The 26,596-nt window shown below is 35.9% G+C and overlaps 1 protein-coding gene across 2 annotated transcripts in view; it reads right to left on the bottom strand.

Moving 5' to 3' along the window:
• Nucleotides 1-26,596, bottom strand: part of NECAB1 (N-terminal EF-hand calcium binding protein 1) — a 259,253-nt gene that overhangs the window by 49,633 nt on the left and 183,024 nt on the right. For both annotated transcript variants that reach the window (XM_033411712.2, XM_004283224.3), the window contains exons 7-8: nt 17,020-17,141; nt 7,756-7,832 (exon numbers count right to left, since the gene is read on the bottom strand). In XM_033411712.2, the coding sequence (XP_033267603.1) occupies nt 7,756-7,832; nt 17,020-17,141 (199 nt within the window). The remainder of the gene's footprint in view (nt 1-7,755; nt 7,833-17,019; nt 17,142-26,596) is intronic.

Here is a 26,596-nt window from a genome sequence, read left to right as displayed (position 1 = left end):
CGGTCCGGGAAGATCCCACATGCCGCAGAGCAGCTGGGCCCATGAACCATGGCCACTGAGCCCGCGCGTCCGGAGCCTGTGCTCCGCAATGGGAGAGGCCACAACAGTGAGAGGCCTGCATACCACAAAAAAAAAAAAAAAAATACCAAGTATCTTTTGTGACCACAATGGCATGAAAGTAGGAATCAATAAGAAGAAGAAAACTGAAAAATTCATGAAAACAAGGAAATTAAACAACATTGTCTTAAACAACCAATGGATCAAAGAAGAAGTTAAAGAGGAAATAAAATTTTTGAGACAATAAAGTGAAAATGCAACACACCAGAACCTGTGGGATGCAGCAAAAGCAGTTCTAAGAGGGAGGTTCATAGCAATAAACACCTACTTAAGAAGTAAGAAAGATCCCAAATAAACAACCTAACTCTACAGCTTCAAAAACTAGAAAAAGAAGATCAGAGCACAAAGTTAACAGAAGAAAGAAAATAATAAAGATTAGAACAGAAATAAATGAAATAGAGAACAGAAAAACAATTGGAAAGATTATCCAAACTAAGAGTTAGTTCTTTGAAAAGATAAGAAAAATTGACAAACCCTTAGCTAGACTAACCAAGGGAAAAAGAGAAAGGACACAAATCAACAAAATTATAATTGAAAAAGCAGACATTATAACTGATACCACAGAATTCAAAGGATCATAACAGCCAACTATATGCTAACAAACTGGACAACCTAGAATAAATGGAAAAATTCTTAGAAACATATCATTTACCAAGACTGAATTAGGAAGAAATATAAAATCTGAATAGACCATTTACTAGTAAAGGGATTGAATCAGTAATCAAAAACCTCCCAACAAACAAAAGTCCAGGACCAGATGGCTTCACTCGTGAATTTTACCAAACATTTAAAGAAGAATTAACACCAATGCTTCTCAAATTTTTCCAGAAATAGAAGAGGAGAGAGTACTCCCAAATTTATTTTATGAGGCCAGCATTATCGTGAGACTAAAACCAAAAAAGGACACTAGTAGAAATGACAGCTATAGGTCAGTACCCCTGATAATTATAGATGCAAAAATTTCAAGAAAATACTAGCAAACCAAATTCAGCAGCACATTAAAAGAAACATTTATCATGATCAAGTGGGATTTATCCCTGGGATGCAAGGATGGTTCAACATATGCAAATAAATCAGTGTGATACATCATCTTAACAGAAAGAAAAAAGTCATATAATCATCTCAATAGACACGGAAAAATCATTTGATAAAATGTAACATAAATTCATAATAAAAGCCCTTAACAAAAAGTCATAAAAGGAACATATCTCAACATAATAAAAGTCATATATGACAAGCCCACAGCTTCCTCAACATCATACTAATGGTGAAAGGGTGAAACTTTTCCTCTAAGAATCAGGAATAAGACAAGGGTGTCAATTCTCACCACTCCTATTCAAAATAGTACTAGAAATCCTACCTAGAGAAATCAGGCAAGAAAGAGAAATAAAAGTAAATGAAGAAGTAAAACCATCTCTATTTGCAGATGGCTTGGTTTTATAAACAAAAATCTTAAAGATGTAACAAAAAAAACTGTCAGATCTAATCAAGGAATTCAATAAAGTTTCAAGATATGAATTAACATACAAAAATCAGTAGCATTTCTATATGCCTACAGTGAATTTTCTGAAAAAAAATAAAGAAATCAATCCTATTTACAACAGCATAAAAAAATACTTAGGAATACATTTAACTAAGCAAGTGAAATTTCTCTACTGTGAAGACTGAAAGACATTGATGAAAGAAATCAAAGAAAATACAAAAATACAAATAAGTAGAAGGGTATTCTGTATTCCTGAATTGGAAGAATTAATATTGTTAAAATGTCAATACTACCAAAAGCCATCTATAGATTCAATAAAATCCCTATCCATATTCCAATGGCATCTTTTACAGAGGTAGAAAAAACACTCTTAAAAGTTATATGAACCACAAAAAACGCTGAATAGCCAAAGAAATGCTGAGAAAGAAGAAAAGAGCAGGAGAGATCATACTTCCTGATTTCAAGTAATACTATAAAGCTAAAGCCATCAAACAGTATGCTACTAGCATAATAACACACAAAAGACTGACGGAATAGAATTGAGAGCCCAGAAATAAGACCAAGCATATACAATCCACTAATATTTAATAGGGAAGAAAACTCAGTGGAGAAAAGAAAGTCTTTTTAATAAATGATTCTGGGATAGTTGGATATTCACATGTAAAAGAATGAAATTGGACCCATATCTTACACCACTCACAAAATTAACTCAAAATGGACTAAGGATTTAAATGTAAGACCTGAAACCATGAAACTCCTAGAAGAAAACATAGTAATAAAGCTCCCTGACATGATTCTTGGTAATGATTTTTGGATATGTCACCTGAAGCACAAACAAATAAATAAAAAATAAACAAGTGGGATTACATCAAACTAAAAAGCTTCTGCACAGTAAACAACAACAACAGGAAAATAAATCAATAAAGTGAAAAGACAAACTTTGGAATGGGAACAAAATATTTGAAAACCATATATCTGATAAGGGTTAACGTTCAAAATACATAAAGAACTCATATAATTCAATAGCAAAAAAAAAAAAAAAAAGTGGGCAAAGGACCTGAATAGACATTTCTCCAAAGAAGATATATGAAAGGTCAACATGTACATGAAAAGATGATCAACATCACTACTCATTAAGGAAAAGCAAAGTAAAACCACATTGAGATATCACTCATGTCTATTCGAATGACCATCATAAAAAAAAACAAGAGATAACATGATGGCAAGAATGTGGAAAAAGGGAATGCTTGTGCATTATTGGTAGATTGTAAATTGGTGCATCCACTATGGAAAGCAGTATGGCTTTCTCACGTTCCTCAAAAAATCAAATACTGAACTACCATATGATCTAGCAATTCCATTTCTGAAGTATATTCAAAGGTAATGAAAACACTACGTCGAAAAGATATCTGCACCCCTATGTTCATACCAGCATTATTTATAGAGGCCAAGACATGGAAACAACCTAATTGTCCATCGATGGGTGAATGGATAAAGAACATGTGATATATATATATATATATATATATATATATATATATACATACATACATATATAATGGAATATTATTCAGCCACAAAAAACAAGGAAATCCTACCATTTGTGACCACAGGGATGAGCCTTGAAGATATTTTGCTAAGAGAAATAAGACAGAGAAAGACAAATACTGTACTGTATGATTTAATTTATATGTGGAATCTAAAAAAAATTAAAACAAAAACCCCAAACTCATAGAAAAAGAGATCAGATTTTTGGTTACCAGAGGTAGAGAGTGGGAGGAGGGGAATAGGATGAAGATAGTCAAAAGGTACAAACTTCTTCCAGCTATAAGATAAATAAGTATTAACGATGTAATGTTACAACATGATGACTATAGTTAACACTGCTGTATGGCATGTAGGAAAGTTAAAAGAGTAAATCCTAAGAAGATAAACATTTTTCCCTTCTTTTTTTCTTCCTTTCCTTTTTATTGTACCTGTATGAGAAGATGGATGTTAACGAACGTATTGTGGTAATTATTTCACCTTATATGTAAATAAAGCCATCATGCTGTATGCTTTAAATTTAAATAGTGATGTATGTCAATTATTTCTCAAAACTGGAAAACAAGTGAGGATTATGCACAATAATTCCTTCAAATAGATAAGAAATAAATAGAAAGTTATAGAAATCCAGAGTGCCTGAAATAGTATAAGCCTGTTAATAACAGAGCTACATAGCTCTAGCTATGCAGTTCTCTTGTGGGTGAACTTTATGCAAGTTATTTAACTTCTCTGCAATTCACTTTTACTATTTCCACTGCCTTATATTCTCTATCCCTAGGTTTTCCTCTAGTTGGCTCTTCCTTATTTTTCTAACTTCAACTCAAATATCACATCCTTAAAGTGACCTTCTCAGATTACTCACTTTAAGTATCCAACCCTCCATCTTCATCACATTGTCCTACATTTTCTTCATAGTACTTTACACTATCCAAAATTACTTCATTTCATGAATTTGTTTACTTGGGGTTTGTCTGTCTCTCCAGAGACCAAGGACCTTACCTGTTTTGATCACTGCTGTATTCTCACTGTCAGAATAGTACCTTGCATAAAGTGGGTACTCAAAAAATGTTAGTTGAATAAACAAGTGGCTGAATGAATGCCCATTTAAATCCTAGCTCTTCTGTGAAGACAAACATATAATGCATATAGATGTGAATTGAATCTTTAAAAGTACTCTGCGTATAGAAACTGTAACAATAGTGATCTCTTTGACTGCTGTTTCCCTAATAACAACTCAGGCACACTTTTCAGTTCTACTTTCTTTAATCTACGGTAAAAAACTTAAAACAAGTTGTATGAGTGTGACATCCTTAATTATATCCCTTTAAATATGGATATCCTGTGATCTGATGGTACACTTAAGACTTCATGAAGATTAAAGGGACTTTGTTGTTGTTTTGTTTAAGCATTGAACACTGGTTTCTGCAGAGTTCAAGCAAAACATGAGATATAATCTCAATATATCCCATAAATACTCAGAGAGGCTGAAGTGGAAAAAAGGAATGTCTGAAGAGACTTGTAGAAATTTCAAAGGTTATTTTTCCCCCACATAAATGGTATTGGGCTTGGTTTACAGTGCAGGAAAGATTTATCATAGATACTTAGTGGTGAGAAAAGACAGTATGGCTTCCACTGTAAGTACATTCCCTTTTAATGTGGAGATCAAACCTAGTGCTAACAACTGAGAAGACAAGACAGCCATCAGTAAAATATAATATGCACTTAGCTTCTGTTTGTCAATTGGAAGTTTTTCCTCTAAAAACCTAATTCAGCATAGTACAGAACAAGTTGTAGAAAAAAACCCAACTTGCACTGCTTCTCCTTTCATTAAGACAGATCATGCTGAGCCCCACACAGCTGGAGCCCCATGTTTAAGACCATCACATTGTACTTTCAGCAAACCTCTCAGCCACTGTTCTCATAATGAAATGCTTTCATAGGAATGAAGGGAGAAAAAAGCCTAGAAAAGAAGGAGACATGACAATACTTTGATTTTAAGTTGGAAAAAAAGCCATGACCTGTGTTTGAGCTACCCCTTTAAAAAGAATGACATACATTTATGACACCAGAAGAAAGAGCTTTGCCAAGGACTTCCAAACCATTTTAAAAAGAGGTATTTGTATTCTTTAAATGAATCCAAACTTATTTAACAACTGAATCTTTATGTTTTAACAAGGTTTGGTTTTTAAATAGGGTCCTGCATTTCCAAGACTTCCACCATTGGAAAACTAATTTGTATGGCCACTATTTTTATTATCAAGCATTTTAATCTCAATTCACACATCAATTAATGAAATTAGAAAGGAGGAAAGTTGACTTGCAGCAAACTCTTAGTTTACGTTATTTGTCCCCATAAGTGGTCAATTTAAATTTAGTGAACAGTGATGTGGTGGCAGAGGGACTGGAACTCTCCAAAGTTGTTTCCTCTAGACGTGGTTCTTCTTTGTACAGAATCTCCATTTCAGAGACCTTACCCATCCTTAGGACATGAGGTTTCACCTGTGGGAGATGGCTCTCAAGATCTCAATCTGTTGTCCTGGCTTCTTAAATACTAATCTAACTGGATATTTCTACTTAGATGTCCTATTATATCTTGAAATTTAATAAACCAGTTCACCTCCTCACTTTACCTCACCAATTATCTCTCACTGTCTCTCCCTTGTCTGTTAGTGGTATAATTGTCTCAGACACTTGGGCTCAAATCCTCAGACTCCTATTTGAAACTACCCTTTTACACATCATACCCATTCAATGGTCCTGTTAATTTCACCTCAAGTCTTTCAAATCTGCCATTTTCTTTTTAGTCACTTAGTCCAGGCCCATCTTTTACTATACTTGATCCCAGTGGGCTCAGGTATACAGCCTGCCCTTTAATGTCACTGTTATAGCTGGCTTTGGTAGCTCTGACTTTGAATCTTCTTGTTTGAATCCATTTCATATTCTTGCTGTCCAATTTTCTATCTAAAGGATCTTTTTTATTATGTCACTTATCTGTTGAAAAATAATAAATGCCTCCTGTTGTCTCCAAGATCAAGTCCAAATTCCTTAGTCTGTTATTTAAGGCCATCCATAATTCAGCCCCACCCTTTCATATAATCTTATTTGTCACTATGTCCCTAAATGGAAGACTCTAACCAGGTTGGTCTACTTAACCTTTGCTCATGCCATCACCTTACCTGAATGCCCTCTCCAACTGCTCTCTGTTTACTAAAAATTTATTTTCCCATAGCAAATACTTATTAGTTTGTTAGCTGACTAACATTTATTCTGATTTTAGTGACAATACAATTTCCTTCAGTGAATGATCTCATCTCATTTTAATACTTGACTGTTAACCAAGGTTTTCTCTCCTTCCTTATCTAAAAGACCTGCGTGCAACCGTAACAAGACAAACCAGACTCTCCCTCCTGGAAAGTGGAATCTTGAGCAGAATGTCCATAGACTGGAAATTGTTGAAACTCATTTATTACAGTGGAGACAACCTGAGAGACTGGTGAGTATTTCTTGCTTACCTACATCTCTAGACTTATCTTGTCTACTGACTTCCTAAGTCTAGACCTCTAGACTGTCTGTTGATTCGTGAACACTCCCATTTCCTTCTAGAGATTTCTTTTTTATTAAAGAGGTAATTTCTGTTACTTGCACTCAAAATTCCTAATTGTCATCATTTCTAAAGGCCCCTTAAGCCCTTCCTGACACAAGTGGTCCTTCCCAGCTTGCAGTGATCATTCCTTCAGGTTAGCAACTGTAAATTTTAGTATATGCTCCATTCCTTTGGCATGTCTCAGTCAGTCACTAAGTATTTACTGAGCATTAACAATGAGCTTGGTTTTGTGCAACTGCATACTTTTAAAAATCTGTTAACTCATTTTATGAATATAGAATATTTTTACGGGTAGACTCTGGGTCCTTCAAAGTCAGAAACTCTCTCTCAAGCATAAAGGTTCCTTCTTTCGTGCTTGGCATGCACAGAAAACACATATTCTTACTGATTAACAAAAGCAGCTTCTTCCATTAAAGCTGCTTAAGAGGAATATAACTATAATATCAGGACTACTTGGTGTTAATTGAATTAGTCAATAAAAATACAATAACTGGAAACATAAAATATAGTTCTGAAGAACTCTTCATCATATCTTAACTTGCTTGCTAACTTGGTAGTTTTCATGCTAAAAATCATCAGTTAAGATGCTAATTTCTAGAAGTTGAGTGTACAATATCATCTTTTAGTGTACCACACAGCCATTTCCCTGAATCACTTTGAAACATTCCCAAGACATCAACCAGGTCATTCCCAAGAGCTGCCATTTGCATCATTCAAGCACACTGCTACCTTACATGATTGATAACCTAAAAGTCAGACAATGCAGTAGATTTATTTAACTTTAAACCCTATATACTATTTTAACTATAATTAGGGATTGGCATGGGGGGAATGAGAATTAACATTATATTTGCTTTAACAAAAATCCCAAATAACTATCAAGCAGTATAATGGAGATCCTGGTTGCTATTCTATCCAGGCAGACATGAATATTGGGGGAATAAGGAATAATGAGTCATAATCTACTGAAAACTAAGAGGGAGAAGAAAGAAAAGGAAGTTCTCACCTTCTTTTCCAGTCTATCAATTAATTTCTGGAGTCTGTTTATCTGGGTCATCCACTGGTTATCTTCTTCTAATAAGCCTTGAGGGGAAAACCATGAGGGCAATATATTAAACTCTAGACAGAGCAGGAATGCTTTGGTGTCTCAGAGCTTTTCTTTTACCCTGAAGGAAGAACACAGTGTCACTGGCTAATCACCACATTTAAATATATATATATATATTTATATTTATATTTATGTATATAGATAGATTCACATGAGTTCTTTCTAAGTTATTGATTTCCATAGATCCATGTATCCCAGTGGGTTCATTTTTATGTCTATTTTTTTTATGTTGTTGCCTACACTGGCCTTTGATATTCAAAAGAACAGATCCTGCTGAGCCATTTTTACCACCACATAATGTAGCTGATTTTTCTTTTAGAAAAAGGAAAGCACCAAGAAACAATTCTAAACTTACTTCCGGGGCAGTGGCAGGAGCCAGGGAAATCATAGCCATGAACACAGCAAGGGATAAATTATTAATCAAAAAGAAGTAGAAGAGCAAGGTAGCTGGTATCTCCTTCCCTAGGGACTAACCTGAGTGGACACTATGTTCATGGCATAGGAGTGAAGAGTACAAACTCTGGAGCCCGCTGATTTTGGTCAAATTACTTAACATCTCTGGTCTCACTTTTCTTATTTTTAAATGGGCATAATAATATCACAAGCTTCACTGTGAGGATTGTGTATATATACACATATGCATACATACATATGTGTATATATACACACACAAACATACATGTACTATGTATGTAGTATTTTTATTTTTTTATTTTTATTTATTTATTTATTTTGCGGTATGCGGGCCTCTCACTGTTGTGGCCTCCCCGTTGCGGAGCACAGGCTCCGGACGCGCAGGCTCAGCGGCCATGGCTCATAGGCCCAGCCACTCCGCGGCATGTGGGATCTTCCCAGACCGGGGCACGAACCCGGGTCCCCTGCATCGGCAGGCGGACTCTCAACCACTTCCACCAGGGAAGCCCCCTAGTATTTTTAATATGTCTGTGTATACACACACACATCTCTATCTAACAGCAGGATAAACATTATGTAAGTTCTGCTGCTATTATTGTTGCTGTTATATATGTTATTATGCAAAGGCAAGAAGGAGTAAGTTGTGGTGTGAGCCCCTGCACAAACATCCTGGTATCCTTGTGTATCCTTATGGCAGCTTGCTCAAAATATTTTCACAGACATTTGCTGAAGTAATAGTTTTTAATATTTCCTGATAGAAGAATGTGATTGAATTTAAGACTATAAAGCCTTGTTTTAGCTTTGAATGTTAGGAAGATAAGACCTAAATTATAAGGGGGTAGTACTTTACATTAGAATTCACTTCTCCACCTGCCGTCTTCAGTGAAGCTCCTCTCAAAGCCTACCAAATAAATTATGATGCAAAAAGAAGCAGTAGCATTGCCACAAAGAAGTGGCTACTAAAAATGAATGCTTTTACAATAAAATATTATAAATATGTAAACAAAGTTTATGTTTATATTTTAATTTGCAAAGTAGTTAACATCTTTCCATTCTAGGTTGCTCCTAAAAGAATTTAAGGCAGCTATCACAACAAAGTCCCATAAAAGGATATTTTGGGCTTAATACTCTTTTCTAAATGAAAAATGGAAAGAACAATCTATGGTTTAATTTTCTTTAAACATCTTTATTGGAGTATAATTGCTTTTAAATGGTGTGTTAGTTTCTGCTGTATAACAAAGTGAATCAGCTATACATAAACATATATCCCATGTTTAATTTTTTATATTCCACATACAAGTGATAATATTTAGTATTTGTCTTTCTCTTTCTGACTTATTTCACTCCAGGTCCATCCATGTTGTTGCAAATGGCAATATTTCATTCTTTTTTATGGCTGAGTCATAGTCCATTGTATACATACATATGTGTGTGTATGTGTATATATATATATATATATCACATCTTCTTTATCCATTCATCTGTTGATGGACACTTAGTTTGCTTCCATATCTTGGCTATTGTAAATAATGTTTCTATGAATGCTTCTAATAATGCTTCTATGAATGCTTCTATGAATATTGAATTATGGTTTTCTCAGGGTATATGCCCAGAAGTGGGATTGCTGGGTCGTATGGTAGTTCTATTTTTAGTTTGTTAAAGAACCTCCATACTGTTTTCCATAGTGGCTTTATCAATTTACATTCCCACCAACAGTACAAGAAGGTTCCCTCTTCTCCACACCCTCTCCAGCATTGATTGTTTGTAGATTTTTGATGATGGACATTCTGACTGGTGTGAGGTGATACCCCATTGTGGTTTTTATTTGCATTTATCCAATGATTAGTGATGTTGAGCATCCTTTCATGTGTTTGTTGGCAATCTGTATATCTTTTTTGGAGAAATGTCTATCCATCTGTTTGTCTCATCTTCAATTACTTTCGTCAGTTTTTGAAGTACAGGTCTTGTACCTCCTTAGTTAGATTTATTCCTAGGCATTTTACTCTTTTTGATGGAACCATAAAGGGAATTGTTTTCATAATTTCTATTCTGATACTATGTTTTGTTTTGTAACCTGAAACCTTACCAAAGTCATTGTTGAGTTCTGGTAGCTTTTTGGTGGTGTCTTTAGGATTTCTTATGTATAGTGTCATATCATCTTCAAATATTGACAGTTTTACTTCTTCCTTTTCAGTATGCATTCCTTTTATTTCTTTTTTTAGTCTGATTTCTGTGACTAGGACTTCCAATACTACGTTAAAGAGAAGTCGTGAGAGTGGGCATCCTTGTCTTGCTCCTGATCTTAGAGGAAATGCTTTCAGCTTCTCCCCATTGAGTATGATGTAGGTTGTAATATATGGCCTTTGTTTTGAGTATGATGTGGGTTGTCATATACGGCCTTTGTTTTGTTGAGAAATGTTCCCTCTATACCCACTTTCTGGAGAGTTTTTATCATAAATGGATGTTGAATTTTGTCAAAAACTTTTCTGCAGTTATTGAGATGATTATATGAATTTTATTCTTTAGTTTCTTAATATAATGTATGACATAGATTGTTTTGCAGATATTGAAGCATCCTTGCATCCTTGGGATAAATATATTACTTGATCATGGCTCATGATTCCTTTCATGTATTGCTCAATTTGTTTGCTAACATTTTATTGAGGATTTTTACATTTATGTTCATATTGGCCTGAAGTTTTCTTTTTGTGTGTGATATCTTTTCAGGTTTTGGTATAAGGGTGATGCTGGCCTCACAGAATGAGTTTGAAAGTGTCCCTTCCTCTGCAATTTTTTGGAATATCTTGAGAAGAATAGGTGGTAACTCTTTTCTAAATATTTGGTAGAATTCATCTGTGAGGATAACTGCTCCTGGACTTTTGTTTCTTGGGGGCAGTTTTATTACTGTCTCAATTTCATTCCTGGTATTTGGTCTGTTCATATTTTCTGTTTCTTCTGAATATGTTCATTTCTTCTACATTGTCCATTTTATTGGCATATAATTGTTCATGGTAACCTCTTATGATCCTTTGTATTTCTCTGGTGTTGGTTATAACTTCTGTTTTATTTCTGATTTTAATGATTTGGGTCCTCTCTCTTTTCCTTGATGAGTCTTGGTAAAGGTTTATCAATTTTGTTTATCTTTTCAAAGAACCTGCTCTTGCTTTCATTGGTCTTTTGTTTTTTTTTTTTACTGTTTTTAAGTCTCAGTTTTATTTATTTCCTCTCTGATCTTTATGATTTCTTTCCTTCTAATAAATTCAGGTTTTGTCTTTTCTTCCTTCCCTAGTCCTTTAGGTGTAAGGTAAGGTTATTTATGTGAGATTTTTCTTGTTCCCTCAGGTAAGCTTGTATTGCTATAAACTTCCTCTTAGAACTGCTGCTGCTGCATCCCATAGATTTTTGATCATTGTGTTTCCATCTTAATTTGTCTCCATTTATTTTTTGATTTCTTCTTTGATTTTTCCAGCAACCCATTGTTTTTTTATAGGCATATTCTTTAGCCTCTATGTGTTTGTGTTTATTTGCACTTTTTTTTCTTGATTTCTAGTCTCATAGCATTGTGGTTGAAAAGTTGCTTAATATTATTTCAGTCTTCCTAAATTTACTGAGACTTATTTTGTGGCCTAGCATGTGATCTATCCTGGAGAATGTTCCATGTGCCCTTGAAAAGAATGTGTAATCTGCTGCTTTTGGATGGAATGTCCCATATATACATCTGTTAAATCCATCTTGTCTAAGGTGTTGTTTAAGGTCAGTGTTTCCTTATTGATTTTCTGTTTGGATAATCTGTCCATTGATGTAAATAGGGTGTTTAAGTCATCCCTTAGTATTATTGTGTTATCATCAATTTCTCCCTTTATGTCTGTTAATATTTGCTTTACATATTTAGGTGTCCTACGTTGGGTTTATATATATTTACTTTTGTTATATCTTCTTCTGGGATTGATCCCTTGATCATTATGTAATGTCCTTTTTCTCTTTTTACAGTCTTTGTTTTGAAGCATACTTTGTCTAATATAAGTATTGCTACCCTAGGTTTTTTTGCATTTTCTTTTGCATGGAATATCTTTTTTCCATCCCCTCATTTTCAGTCTGTCTGTGTCTTTAGATCTAAAGTGAGTCTCTTATAGGCAGCATACCTATGGATCTTGTTTTGGTTTCCAAGCAGCCATTCTATGCCTTTTGATTGGAGCACTTAGTTATTGACATTTAAAGAGATTATCAATCAGTGTGTACTTATTGCCATTTTGTCAATTGTTTTGGGATTTTTAAAGTTCTTTTTTGTTCCTTACTTCTTTTTTTTGCTCCCTTCCCTTATGATTTGATGACTTCCCTTGTGATTTGATCTTTAATGTTATGTTTGTATTCCTTTCTCTTTTGTTGTGTGTACATCTATTATAGATTTTTGGCTTGTGGTTACCATGAGTTTTATATATATATATATATATATATATATATATATATATATACACTGATATATTGATATATATATATATATAGGTGACTTTAAATAGTCATGGATATATATATATATATATATATATATATCCGTGACTTTAAATAGTCATATATATATATATATATATATATATATATCCGTGACTATTAAAAGTTGTTAATCTTTTAAGTTCAAACCCATTTTAACAACTCTGCATTTTTACTCCCATGCCCGCATTTAATGTTTTTGACATCATATTTTACATTTTTGTATTTTATATCCCCTAACTATTGTGGATATAGATGATTTTACTACTTTTATCCATTAACCTTCCTACTAGCTTTATATGTGGTTGATTTATTATCTTACTACATATTTCCCTTTACTAATGAGATTTCTCCTTTCATAATTTTCATATTTCTAGTTGTGGCTTTTTCTTTTCTGCTTAGAAAAGTCCCTTTAACATTTCTTGTGAAGCTGGCTTGGTGGTGATGCTGTCTTTTAGCTTTTTCTTGTTGTAAAACTTTTGATCTCTTCTTCAAATCTGAATGAAAGCTTTGCTGTATAGAGTATTCTTGTTTACAGGTTTTCCCCTTTCATCACTTTAAATGTATCATGTCACTTTTCCTGGCCAGAAGAGTTTCTGCTGATAAGTAAGCTGATAGCCTATGGGAGTTCCCTTATATGTAATTTGTTGCTTTTCCCTTACTGCTTTTAATATTGTCTCTTCATCTTTAATTTTTGCCATTTTATTATAATGCTTCTCAGTGTGTCACTTTGGGTTGAACCTGTTTGGAACTTTCAGTCATTCCTGGACCTGAATTACTGTTTCCTTTCCCAAATTAGGGAAGGTGTCAGTACTGTGTTCAACTATGTTCTCTGCCTCTTTCTCTTTCTCTCTCTCTATTGTCTTCTGGGACCCCTATAATTCAAATATTAGTACACTTGATGTAGTCCCAGTGGTCTCATAAATAGTTCTATTTCTTTTTTTTCCTTTCTTCCATTCAGCTTGAGTGATTTCACTACTCTGTCTTCCAGCTTGCTGATTTGTTCCTCTGTAGTATCCAATTTATTGTTGATTCCTTCTAGTGCATTTTTAATTCCTTCTAGTGCATTTTTAATTTCAGTTTTGTATACTTCATCTCTGTTTGGTTCTTCTTTACATTTTCTATCTCTTTGTAAAAACTTCTGACATTTCTATCTCTTCGTAAAAACTTCTGACTTCTGACATTTCCCTCTGTTTTGTTTATCCAAACTCTTCTCTCAGGTTCTTTGAACATCTTTATGATAATTAACTTGAACTCTTTATCAGATACATCACTAACCTCCACTTCACTTAGTTCTTCTTCTGGAGTTTTATCTTGGTCCTTCATTTGGGACTAATTCCTCTATCACCTCATTTTGCCCAATTTGCTGTTTTTATTTCTAAGTATTTGGGAGGTTTGTTACATTTCTTGACTTTGAAGAGGTGTCCTTTTGTAGGAGATGTCCTATGTGTACCTGTGGTGCACTCCTCTATGGTCACCAGAGCTACATGCTTTAGGAGTGCCCCCTTTTTGTGTTGTGCGGGTCCTTCCATTTTGGCTGACTGACTACTGTGGCTGATCTAGTTGGTGTGGCTAGCCCCTGTCTGGTTGATTGCCAGGCCTTGCCTTGGGCAGAGGATGCCAACTACTTGTGGGCAAGGGCTGGTCATGACATGGCTGACCACAGTGTCCTGGGATTCCTGGGGCTAGTGCTGGACCAGTGGCAGGTGGATCTTGGTGCTGGGGTGGGTGGCTGTAGGGCCACAGGTGCCAGATCTAGTCTTGCCCTACTCGTGTATGAGGCAAGTTCCAGACATGGCTTGCTGCAGGGTCCAGGATGTCCCAAAGCTGGTGTCAGCCTGCTCGTGAGTGGGGCTGGATCCCAGGGCAGCTGGCTGAGGGGTTCAAGGTGTCTCAGAGCTGGTGTCTCAGAGCTGAGGCCTAAAGGGTTGGAGTCAGCTTACTAGTGGGCTGCAATGAGGCCTTGAGCATACCAATCCTAATTCCAGCTCACTGGTGGGCAGACTCAGGTTCCAGGGTCTCTGAATTCTGGGTCCTGAGGGTACCAGAGTTGATGTGTAGGCTTGTTGGTGGGTGGGTCTAAGTCCCAGGGGATCCTGGGGCTGGTGCCTGCTCAATGGTGGGTGAGGCTAGTCCTAGGGCTAGTGCCAGCCCATTGGTCAGTAGAACTATGTCTCAGGGTCTCTGGCTGCAGACCCCTGGTGGGGGGGTTTTCCCAGATTTGGTGTCAACCCACTGTGGATGAGGTTGGGTCCCAATGGCAGACTGTGGGGCCCTGTGATTTCTTGAGGCTAGTGCCAGTGCTTTGGTGGGTGAGGCCAGGTCCTGAGCCCTCTGGTGAGTAGGATTGGGTCCTGGAGCCACTGTAGACTCAGGGATTCTTAAGTCAACCAGCTTGCTGGTGGGTGAGCCTGTGTCCCCACCTGACTAGCTGCTTGTCTTGAGGCATCTTAATTCTAGTGCTCACAAGCTGGTGGGCAGGGACAGGTCTCAGCACTAATTAGCTAGAAGAAGGATTCCAAACTGGTGCCTGCCATCATTAGTGTCCTTGTGGTAGAATGAGCTCCCCAAAATAGCTGCCACCAGTGTCTGTGTCCCCAGGATGAGTTACAGTTGCTTCCTGCCTCTCCAGGAAGCTCTCCAAGATCAGCAGGTAGGTCTAACTCATTCTCTTTTCAAGTCACTACTTCTTACCTGTATCCCAGAGCATGTGAGAATTTTTGTGCACATTTTAAGAGTGGAGTCTCTATATCCTACAGCCTTCTGGCTCTCCCCAAGGTGAACCCTCCTGGCCTTCAAAGTCAAATGTCTGGGGGTTTGATTTCCTGGTGCAGAACCCCAAGCTGTAGACCCTGATGTGGGGCTTGAACCCCTTGCTCACTTGTGGAGAAGCTCTGTGATTGTAATTATCATTTCATTTGTGGGTCACCCTCTTAGGTATATGGATCTTGACCATACCACTTCTCTGCCCCTCCTACCCATCTTGTTGTGATTCCTTTTAATGTATCTAGTTGTGGAATATCTTTTCTGCTAGTCTTCTTGTCTTTCTCATCAATAGTTGCTCTGTAAATAGTTGTAATTCTGATGTGACCATGGGAGAAGGTGAGCTCAGTGTCTTCCTATTCCACCATCGTGGCCACTACTACAGTGGTTCTAAATGAGCTTCATGATTTTTCCTGTACTTTTGATACTGACCAGGAGAAGATATTGCCCCAAGTAGTCCCTGATCGTAAGAAGCTACATGAGGAGTAGAGCTGAATCCAACCTACAAGCTGGAGCCACATCCAGCTGAGATCACTCAAATCACAGTCAAACATAGACCCATGAGAGAAAAGAACCAAATATTTCCAGTTGTAATCACTGAGATTTTGAGGTTGTTTCACTGTAAAAAATGACTAATGATCCATTACCCCTAGACAAATAGCTTTACTTTCTGGGGAGATGGAGATACTAACATCTATCTTATAAGGTGTTAGGATAAAATAAGACAGTGTTCAAGAAAGCACTTTGAAATCTTTCAAGTACAATCTGTGTAAATACAGACTATATCTATACATTGATTTTCTGAAATGGTAGATATTTAAATATTCATTTATGTTAAAATGACATGTTCAAGTGATATGTGCAGGTACATACAGATACATATATACATACATATGCATATATATTCATACTTTATAAAAATTACTCTACTTAACAACATAAATTTTCATATTTCAAAGTATTTTAAAGTAATTAATATAAATTACATGGTTAAAATATGATGACCTAATGAATATTATTGAGGTCTCAATCATATACTACATTATGCACTTCAAAAGCCACTATAATTTTAGTCCTGTTATGAAAGGAAACAATAACCTTTTTCTAAAATGAATTTAGAGTATGCTTAACCAGGCTTGGGGATCTGGGATTAGGGTGCAGACTAAAGGGCACCTCCTTTGCTTGGAGATGATGATGATTTCTATAGGTCTTAAGTCTTTCACATATTAGGTGATTGAGTCACTTTCTTCCCTATCCAACATGTCTCTGTGTACTGCCCAAGTACAACTGCTAGGATTCTGACAGAACTGATGATTAGGATCACCACCCTAGTTCTTAATATCTTAGACCTTTACCACTTTGGTTTCAGACAAACTTGTTCGGTGTAAGAAAAGCATTCCATTATTATTGTTTTAGCTGCCTTTTGGTCCTTTTTAAATAAGTCAATATGAAGATACAATTGAGTCAACTTCAAGAAAAATGACAAAGTTTCATTACCTGCACCATAGACATTAAACTGAGGGCTGTTGGGGGAGAAGATTTTGTGTCTCTGGACTCGACGACTTGATCGTTTTCCAGGCCATTGAATCGACAGGACTTCTGGTTTGGTTGGCCCTTGTCTTGAACAACAAAGACAATATTTAACCTCAGTGTCAGGGCTTCAGTCTTTTACCTCAAGGAACACATCTTCAAAGATCAGACACAAATATTTTCTAGTGTAGTGAAATGAAAATTTATGAGAACTATGGCTTGGCAACATGGTCTAGAGATACCTGGTAATGTGGCATTATAAGTGAAACTAAGGAAAAGAGGGGGGAACATGGCAGAGTAGAAGGACCTTGAGGTCACCTCCTCTCACTAAACTCAATATTTTGTAATAACCTATAAAGGAAAAGAATCTGAGAAAGAAAAAAAATATATATATATAACCGAATCATTTTGCTGTACACCTGAAACCAACACAACATTGTAAATCAACTATACTTCAATAAATTATTTTTAAAGTTATTAAGCAGAAAAAAAAAGAAAATACATTGGGCTTTTTTTATTCTGGTAATTTAAAGGTTTGAGTAAAAAATCATACCTTGATTTGTAATTTAAGAAAAACTAGTTTCTTTTATTGCCCAAATTATCAATGGAAAGAATGCTTATTTGTACACTTCCATAGTATTTTGTTTAGTTTGAGAACACCTATGGAGTTTGTTTTTCCTTTTATTCAGTTTTTAACTTAACTGTTTAAATCAAAGCTAAATATCCATATAGTTAAAAAGTCAAATAATTCTATAAACTTTTTTCTACAAACAGGTTCTCCCCTTCACCATATTGTGCCCTCATTCTCCTTATACAAAGGCAACACTTTTCAACAAGTGTTTATTTGTGTTTATCTATATATAACAATACTATCTCTTGGGGAGGTGTGACCAAGATGGTAAAGTAGGGAGACTCTGAGCTCACCTCCTCCCATGGGCACAACAAACTTACAACAATTTACAGAGCCACTATTGACAGCAACGATCTGAAGACTAAAAGAAAAGATTTTCCACCACTAAAGGAACCACGATGAGATGAGTGGGACAAATGGAGATGCAGTATAGTCAAGATCCACACCCCTAGGTAGGCAACCCACAAAGAGAAAGAAAACCACAATTGCAGAGGTTCTTGCCAAGAAGAAAGGGGTCCAACTACCACATTGAGCTCCCAAGCCTGGGGTTCTTTACTGGAAAGATGAGCCCCCAGAACATCTGGCTTTGAAAGCCAGTGGTGCTTGCATACAGGAGACCTGGAGGGCTGTAGGCAACAGAGACTCCATTCTTAAAGGGTACAAACAAAATCTCACACAATCTGAGATCCACAGTGAAAGAGTAATTTAAAAGAATCCTGGGTCATACCCAAGCTCTCCAGCTGATCTTGGAGAGCTTCCCAGAGAGGCAGGAGGTAACTGCAACTCTCCCTAGGGACACAGAGAGTGGTAGCAACCTTTTTTAGGAACCTGCTCTACCACAAGGACACTGGTGCTGGCAAGCACCATTTTGGAATCCTCCCTCTCGCATATTAGTGCTGGGGGTTTACCTGTACTTTAGCAAATTGGCATCCATCCTGGGAACCACAAACCCAGCAGCCAGCCACAAGAGACCCAGCTCTTCCCACCATCTGCCCCAGGACCTGGTCTGTCCCTGTCCCAGTCCCAGGTACCTTGGACCACACAGCTATCTGCCCTGAAACCCAATGCTGCCCAACAGTGGACTGGCACCAGCCCTGGGACTCCCCAGACCATGCAGCTAGCCACACTGGGACCTGGCCCTGCCCATCAGCTACTACAAAGCTGGGCCTAGTAGCCAACTGGGCCAGAGAAAAGCCCCACCTGCCAGTACACCCATAGTAATTGGTCCCACTATAACAGAAGGGCCCATGCAGCCCACATAGTGGGTATGCCTAGAGTATATAGCTCTGGTGAACAGAGGCAAGTGTTTTGCCAGGCCCAATATGATGTCTTCTATAGAAGTCCACTTCCTCAAGATCAGGAAACATAACTGACCTACCTAATACATAGAAATAAAACAAAGAATTTGGCAAAATGAGGTGACAGAGGAATATATTCCAAACGAAGGAACAAGATAAGACACCAGAAGAAGAACTAAGCAAACTGGAGATAAGCAAACTACCCAATAAAGAGTTCAAGCTAATAATCATAAAGAGGCTCAACAAACTCAGGAGAAGAATGGATGCACACAGTGAGGAATTTCAGTTAGATAAAAAAACTAAACACAGCTGAAGAATACAATAACTTAAATAGAAATACACGGAGGGAATCAAGAGTAGAGTAGATGATACAGGAGGAAATGGATAAGTGCCTGGAAGACAGAGTGGTGGAAATCACCAAGGCTGAACAGAAAAAAGGAAAAATAATTTTAGAAAATGAAAATAGCTTAAGAGACCTCTGGGACACCATCAAGGTAACTAACATTACCATTACAGAGGGCCCAGAAGGAAAAGAGAAACAGAGGAAGAAAACTTACTTGAAGAAATAAAGGCTAAAAACTTCCATAATCTGAGAAAAAACAACAGACATCCAAGTCTAGTAAGAATAGAGGATCCCAAACAAAATGAGCTCAAAGAGATTCACACCAAGACAAACTGTAATTTAAATGGCAAAAGATTATAGATAAAAAGAGAATCTTAAAAGCAGCCAGAGAAAAGCAACTAGTTATGCACAAGGGAACTCCCATAAGACTATCAGCTGACTTTTCAGCAGAAACTTTTCAGGCCACAAGCAAGTGGTAAGATACATTTAAAGTGATGAAAGAAAAAACTTACAATCAAGAAGACTCTACCCGGCAATGCTATTATTCATATTTGAAGGAGAGATAAAGAGTTTTACAGACAAGCAAAACCTAAGAGTTCAGCATCACTAATCTAGCTTTACAACAAATGTTAAAGGGACTTTTCTAAGTGAAAAAGGAAAGACCACAACTAGAAATATGAAAATTATGAAAAGAAAATCTCATTGGTAAAGGAAAATATGCAGTAAAGGTGGTAGATCAACCACTTATACAGCTAGTAATAAGGTTATAGGACAAAAGTAGTAAAATCATTTATAACCACAATAAGTAGTTAAGAGATTTACAAAAGAAAAGGATATAAAATATGAAGTCAAAAACATTAAATGTGGCAGGGGGAGTAAAAATGCGTTGTTGTTAGAATGTGTTTCAACTTAAGAGATCAGCACGTTTAAATAATCACATATATATATAGGTTATTATATATAAATGCCATGGGAACTGCAAACCAAAAATCTATAAAGAGATATACACACACAAAAAAGAAAGGAATCCAAACATAGCATTAAAATATTCATCAAATCAAAAGGGAAAATAGCGAAAGAGCTAAGTTACTAAAAAGAACTATACAAACAATTGACAAAATGGCAATAAGTACATATCTATCAATAATTACTTTAAATGTAAATGAACTAAATCCTCTAATGAAAACACAGAGAGTGGCCTAATAGATTAAAAAAAAAAAAAAACAAGACCTGTATATGCTGTCTACAAGAGACACACTTCATATCTAAAGATACAGTTGCTGAAAGTGAAGGGATGGAAAAAGTATTCCATGCAAATGGAAATGAAAAGATAGTTGGGTTAGCAGTACTTACATCAGACAAAATAGACTTTAAACAAAGATTGTAAAAAAGAGACAAAGAAGAACATTACATAATGATAAAAATCAATTAAATAAAAAGATATAGCAAATGTAAATGTATACACACCCAACATAGGAGCAATTAAATACATACAGCAAATATTAACAAACATAAAGGGAGAAATTGACAGTAATACAATAATACTAGGGAACTTGTAAGAGCTGGTTCTTTGAAAAGGTAAACAAAATTGATAAACCTTAATCCAGACTCATCAAGAAAAAAAGGAGGGCCCAAATCAATAAAACCAATAAAATCAGAAGAAAAAAAAAAGGGGGGAAGATACAACTAACATCACTGAAATACAAAGGACCATTAAGAGATTACTAGAACAAATACTTGCCAACAAATTGGGAAACCTAAAAGAAATGGACAAATTCCTAGAAACATACAATCTCCCAAGTATGAATCAGGAAAAAATAGAAAATATAAACAGACAAATTACCAGTAATAAAATTAAATCAGCAATCAAAAAAACTAAAAACCTCCCAAATAACAAAAGTCTAGGACCACATGGCTTCACAGGTGAATTCTAGCAAACACTTAAAGAAGAATCAACACCAATCCTTCTCAAACTATTCTAAAGATTGCAGAGGAAGTTAAGCTTCTGAACTCATTCTATGAAGCCAGCATCACCATGATACCAAAACCAGCCAAAGACACCTTGAAAAAAGAAAATTACAGGCCAATATCACTGATGAACATAGATGCAAAAATCCTTCACAATGTATTAGCAAACTAAATTCAACAAAAGACTCATACACCATGATCAAGTGGTATTTATCCCAGGTATGTAAGGATGATTCAATATCAAAACAATCTATGTGATACACTACATTAAGAAATTGAAGAATAAAATTCATATAATCATCTCATAGATGCAGAAAAGTCTTTTAACAAAATTCAACAACGATTTATGATAAAAACTCTCCAGAAAGTGGATATAAAGGGAATATTCCTCAACAAAGTAAGGCCATATATGACAACCCACAGCTAACATCATACTTAATGGTGAAAAGCTGAGAGTATTTCCTCTAAGATCAAGAGCAAGATAAGGATGCCCACTCACAACTTCTATTCAATATAGTATTGGAAATCGTAGCCAAAGCAATCAGACAAAAAGGGAATCCAAATTGTAAAGAAAAAAGGAAAACTTTCACTGAAGATGACATGATACTATATATAGAAAATCCTAAAGATGCCACCAGAAAACCTACTAGAACTAATAAATGAACTTAGTAAATTTGCAGGATAAAAAAAATACTATACAGAAATCTATACACTATATATACTATATACTATATATATAGTATATATATAGTATATATATACTATATACTAACAACAAACTATCTTTCTATATACTAACAACAAACTATCAGAAAGTGAAATTTAGAAAACAAGCCCATTTATTACAATTGTATCAAAAAGATTAAAATTTCTAGGAATATATCTAACCAAAGAGGTAAAAGTACTACAGTCAGAAAAATGTACGATATTGATGAACTGAAGATAACACAAATGAAAAGATATACTGTGCTCAATGATTGGAAGAATTAATATTGTTACAATGACCATACTACCCAAGGAAATATAAAGACTCAGTGCAATCTCTATCAAAATAAAAATGGTATTTTTCTCAGAGCTAAAATAAATAATTCTAAAATTTGTATTTAAACACAAAAGACCCTGAATAACCTAAACGATCTTGAGAAAGAAGAACAAAGTTGGAGGTGTCATGCTCTCTGAATTCAAAATGTACTACAAAGCTATGGTAATCAAAACAATATTGTACTGGCACAAAAACAGACAGCTAGATCATGGAGCAGAATAGAGAGGTAGAAATAAACTCACCCTTACATGATTAATTAACCTAGGATAAAGGAGACAAGAATATACAATGGCAGAAAAGACAGCTTCTTCAATAAATGTTGGGAAAACAGCTACATGCAAAAGAATCAAACTGGACTACTTTATAACACCATATACCAAAAAGAAAAATAAAGAAAAATCAAAATTGTTTAAGGACTTAAATGCAAGACCCAAAACTATAAAACTCCTAGAAGAAAACATAGGCAGTAAGTTCTTTGACATCATTCTTAGCAATATTTTTCATACCTGTATCCTCAGCAAGAGAAACAAAATGAAAAATAAATGAATGGGACTGCATCAAACTAAATAACTTGTGCAGTGAAGGGAACTATCAACAAAATGAAAATGCAGCCTACTGAATGGGAGAAGATATTTGAAAATGATATAACTAATAAGGGGTTAATATCCAAAATACACAACTAACTCGTACAACTCCTCAACATCAGAAAAACAAGTCAATAAAAATGCGTGGAGGACCTGAACAGACATTTTTTGAAAGAAGACATAGCAATGGCCAGCAGACATATGAAAAGATGCTCAACATCACTAATCATCAGGGAAATGAAAATCAAAATCACAATGAGATATCACCTCCCACCCTTCAAAATGGCTGTTATCAAAAGGGCAACAATAAACAACTGTTAGTAATGTTGTAGAGAAAAGGGGGGCCTCGTGCACTGCTGGTGGGAATGCAAATTGGTACAGACACTATGGAACATATTATAGATGCTCCTCAAAAAATTAAAAATAGAACTACATATGATCTATCAATTCCACATCTGAATGTTTTTCCAAAGGAAAAAAAACTATAATTTGAAAAGTTGAAAAGAGGTACTTCCCTGGTGGCACAGTGGTTAAGAATCTGCCTGCCAATGCAGGGGACGTGGGTTTGAGCCCTGGTCCGGGAAGGTCCCACAAGCCATGGAGCAACTAAGCCCATGAACCACAACTACTGAGCCTGCTCTCCAGAGCCTGTGAGCCATAACTACTGAGCCCATGAGCCACAACTACTGAAACCTGCATGCCTGGATCCCATGCTCCACAACAAGAGAAGCCCCTGCAATGAGAAGCCCGTGCACAACAATGAAGAGTAGCCCCCGCTCACCTCAATGAAGACACAACACAGCCAAAAATAAAATATAAATAAATTAATTAACTTTAAAAAATGTTGACAAGATATACACACCCCTGTGTTCATTGCAGTATTTTTTTTTTACAATAGCCATGATATGGAAGCAACCTAAGTGTCCATCAGTAGATGAATGGATATGTGTGTGTGTGTGTGTCTGTGTGTGTCTATTTACATATATGACATATGTATATATATACATACATATGTATATATATTTGTGTTTATATATATATATTCACACACACACACACAATGGAATATTCCTCAGTCATCAAAAAAGAATTATGCTAAGTGAAGTATGTCAGAGAAAGATAGACCATATGATTTCACTTATATATGCAATCTCAAAAACAAAATGAACAATCATAACAAAATAGAATCAGACTCTGTTACTGAGAACAAACTGGTGGTTGCCAGAGGGGAGGGGAGATGGGAAGAGTGAAATAGGTGAGGGAGATTAAGAAGTACTAATTTCCAGTTACAAAATAAATGAGTCACAGGGATGAAATGTACAGCATGGGGAATATATTCAATAATATTGTAATAACAATATGGTGACAGATGGTAACTAGACTTATTGTGGTGAACTTTTTGCTATCTCTTTCTTTTTCAGTTTTAGGCTTTAGGTATCAAATTCCCTATATGAAAAGCTCAGGCCAAAGATATATACATGGAAATGTAAGGAACTTCCAGGAAGGCTGTTTAAAAGGAAGAATTGAGCTGAGAGGCTGCCTATTCTTTCCTTATACTTCTTTCCTGGTTGGAATATGAACATGGTATCTGGAATTCCAACAACCAGCTTTGGCATGAGGTAAACTTGCAAATGTAAGTCATGTACGAAGATGTGAAAAAGAGAGGAAATCTATGATAAATCTGTAGAGCTGCCATACTTGCCTTAGACTGCCCACCACCAGGCTCTTTAGCAGGAAATAATAAGCTCTTATGTGATTAAGCCACTTTTCGCCCTCTGTTATATGCAACCCCCCACACCCAAAATAAGATTCCTTTAGCCTCTCTCCTATTTTGGATTCTCCCTCCCCACCCCACCTCTGCCTTTATCTTTCTTTTTTTTTTAAACTGGATTTCATTTTTCTCTTAGTTTATTCCTTTGTTTTGGAGAGAAAATGCCTCCAATCGCTTCAGAAGAAATGGAATACCATGAGAGGCAAAATTCTTGAGACACTGCATGTATAAAAATACTTTAATTTTTCCTCCAGCATTATTAGTGGTTTTATGGAGTAAAGAATTTTAGGTTGCAAATCTTTTCCATTCAAATTTTGAAGTTGCTTGATTGAATTTTAGCTTCCAGTCTCATTATTGAAAAATATAGTGTTTTCTTTATCATTTGGGTTTTTCTCTCTGGGAGTTTTTAGACACTTCTCTTCATCTCCAGTATTCTGAAATTTCATAATGGCATGACTTGGCGTGTGACTTTTATTATTCGTTATAATGGCTCTTAGTCTGTTCTATCAACCTGGAAACTCATGTCCTTGTTCTGAAAATTATTTCTTTGATAATGTCTCTCCTGTGTTCTATTTCTAGAAAATGTCATCACACTTTTATCTCCAAATATTCCTCATAGGTTTTCATTTCTACAATCAGAATTTCCAAGAACTGTTTTCTGTGCTTTCAATATTCTTTTTTTAAAATAACATCCTGCCCTTAATTCATAAATGCAATATCTTCTCTGATTTTTGAGGGTATTGATGATTTACTTTCTGAAGTTTTCTGCTCCCTGGATATTTCTGTTTCAAGTTTTGTTTCTTGTGTTTGACTTGTTCTCTTGGTTGTCCCTGCTTATCTCAGAGGAAGGAACCACAGGAATGATTGGAATCTATATGTGTATGTTGGGGACTGCCAACTTGCAGCCTCCATTGTAGGGTGGCCTGGCTTGGCCTGTTCATTGGAGGACACTGACTCCCAGTACTTTTAAGTATTTTCTCTAAGACTGATGAGATCGCTAAAAGAAGGAGGTCCCAACTGGAGGGAATAAGCCCAACTGCCAGTCCTCTGGGAACACAGGATTCTGAGGGGGTTTCAAATCTCACTGTTCAGTATGGAGACTTTCAGTTAATGCCTCATTTTTTAGAACTGTGCTCTGACACCCAGTTGTGCCAGTGTAAATCTGTTCACCTACTCCAAAGAGTATACCTCTAGGCTTCCTCAAGGGCTGGGGAGAGGCAGTCAATATAAAGCTTTGGGTGGAGCTTTCAACAATATGTCAACCTCACTTTCATCCCCACTATCAGTTGCACATGGTGAAGCTAATTCTTGAGGCTTTCTGAGGTTTTGTGATACCAGTTGGATTGCATCTTGGCTTCTTACACCAGCTGCTTATGTTTCAGCTTTCTCAGATCTTCTAAATCAGTTACTGCTAGATTCACCTTCTTTTCATGTTCCAAGCTTCTATATCATTTTTCTTCTATCCTTCTTATCTTTGTGGGTTTATGACTCCTTTTTATCCAGACACTCTTAATGCCATTTTTGAAGGGTTTAGGGAGGGAGCAAAACTAATATTCTATGTTTACTCTCCAATCTAACTACACTTCCCTCTAGATTTTCCTATGGCATATTAAAAAAAAAATCAACTTTCTAGTAACTTCTCCTCTCTCCCAAATCTTTACTACATAGGAGGAAGTGATTTAGAGCATTCCTTCTTTATGTTCAAGATAAGGGAATTTAAGTTGTCTGAACTTTATAATCACCTATATGTGAAATTAAAGCCTTCCCTTACTTCTGTAATAAACAACCATGAAAAGGAGAAAAATAACTTCCAAGCCAGAAGGAATTAGTTGTTTTTCTGAATAAAGAAGAACTTTGGAAAATAGAACAAACTTGCAGATTTCATTATAAAAAAGAAATTCACATAT

The sequence above is a fragment of the Orcinus orca genome, chromosome 17 (assembly GCF_937001465.1).
Source record: "Orcinus orca chromosome 17, mOrcOrc1.1, whole genome shotgun sequence".
In the NCBI taxonomy this organism is placed as follows: Eukaryota; Metazoa; Chordata; class Mammalia; order Artiodactyla; family Delphinidae; genus Orcinus; species Orcinus orca.
The sequence above is the reverse complement of the archived record's forward strand: the minus strand, read 5'-3'. Positions and strand labels throughout refer to the sequence as shown.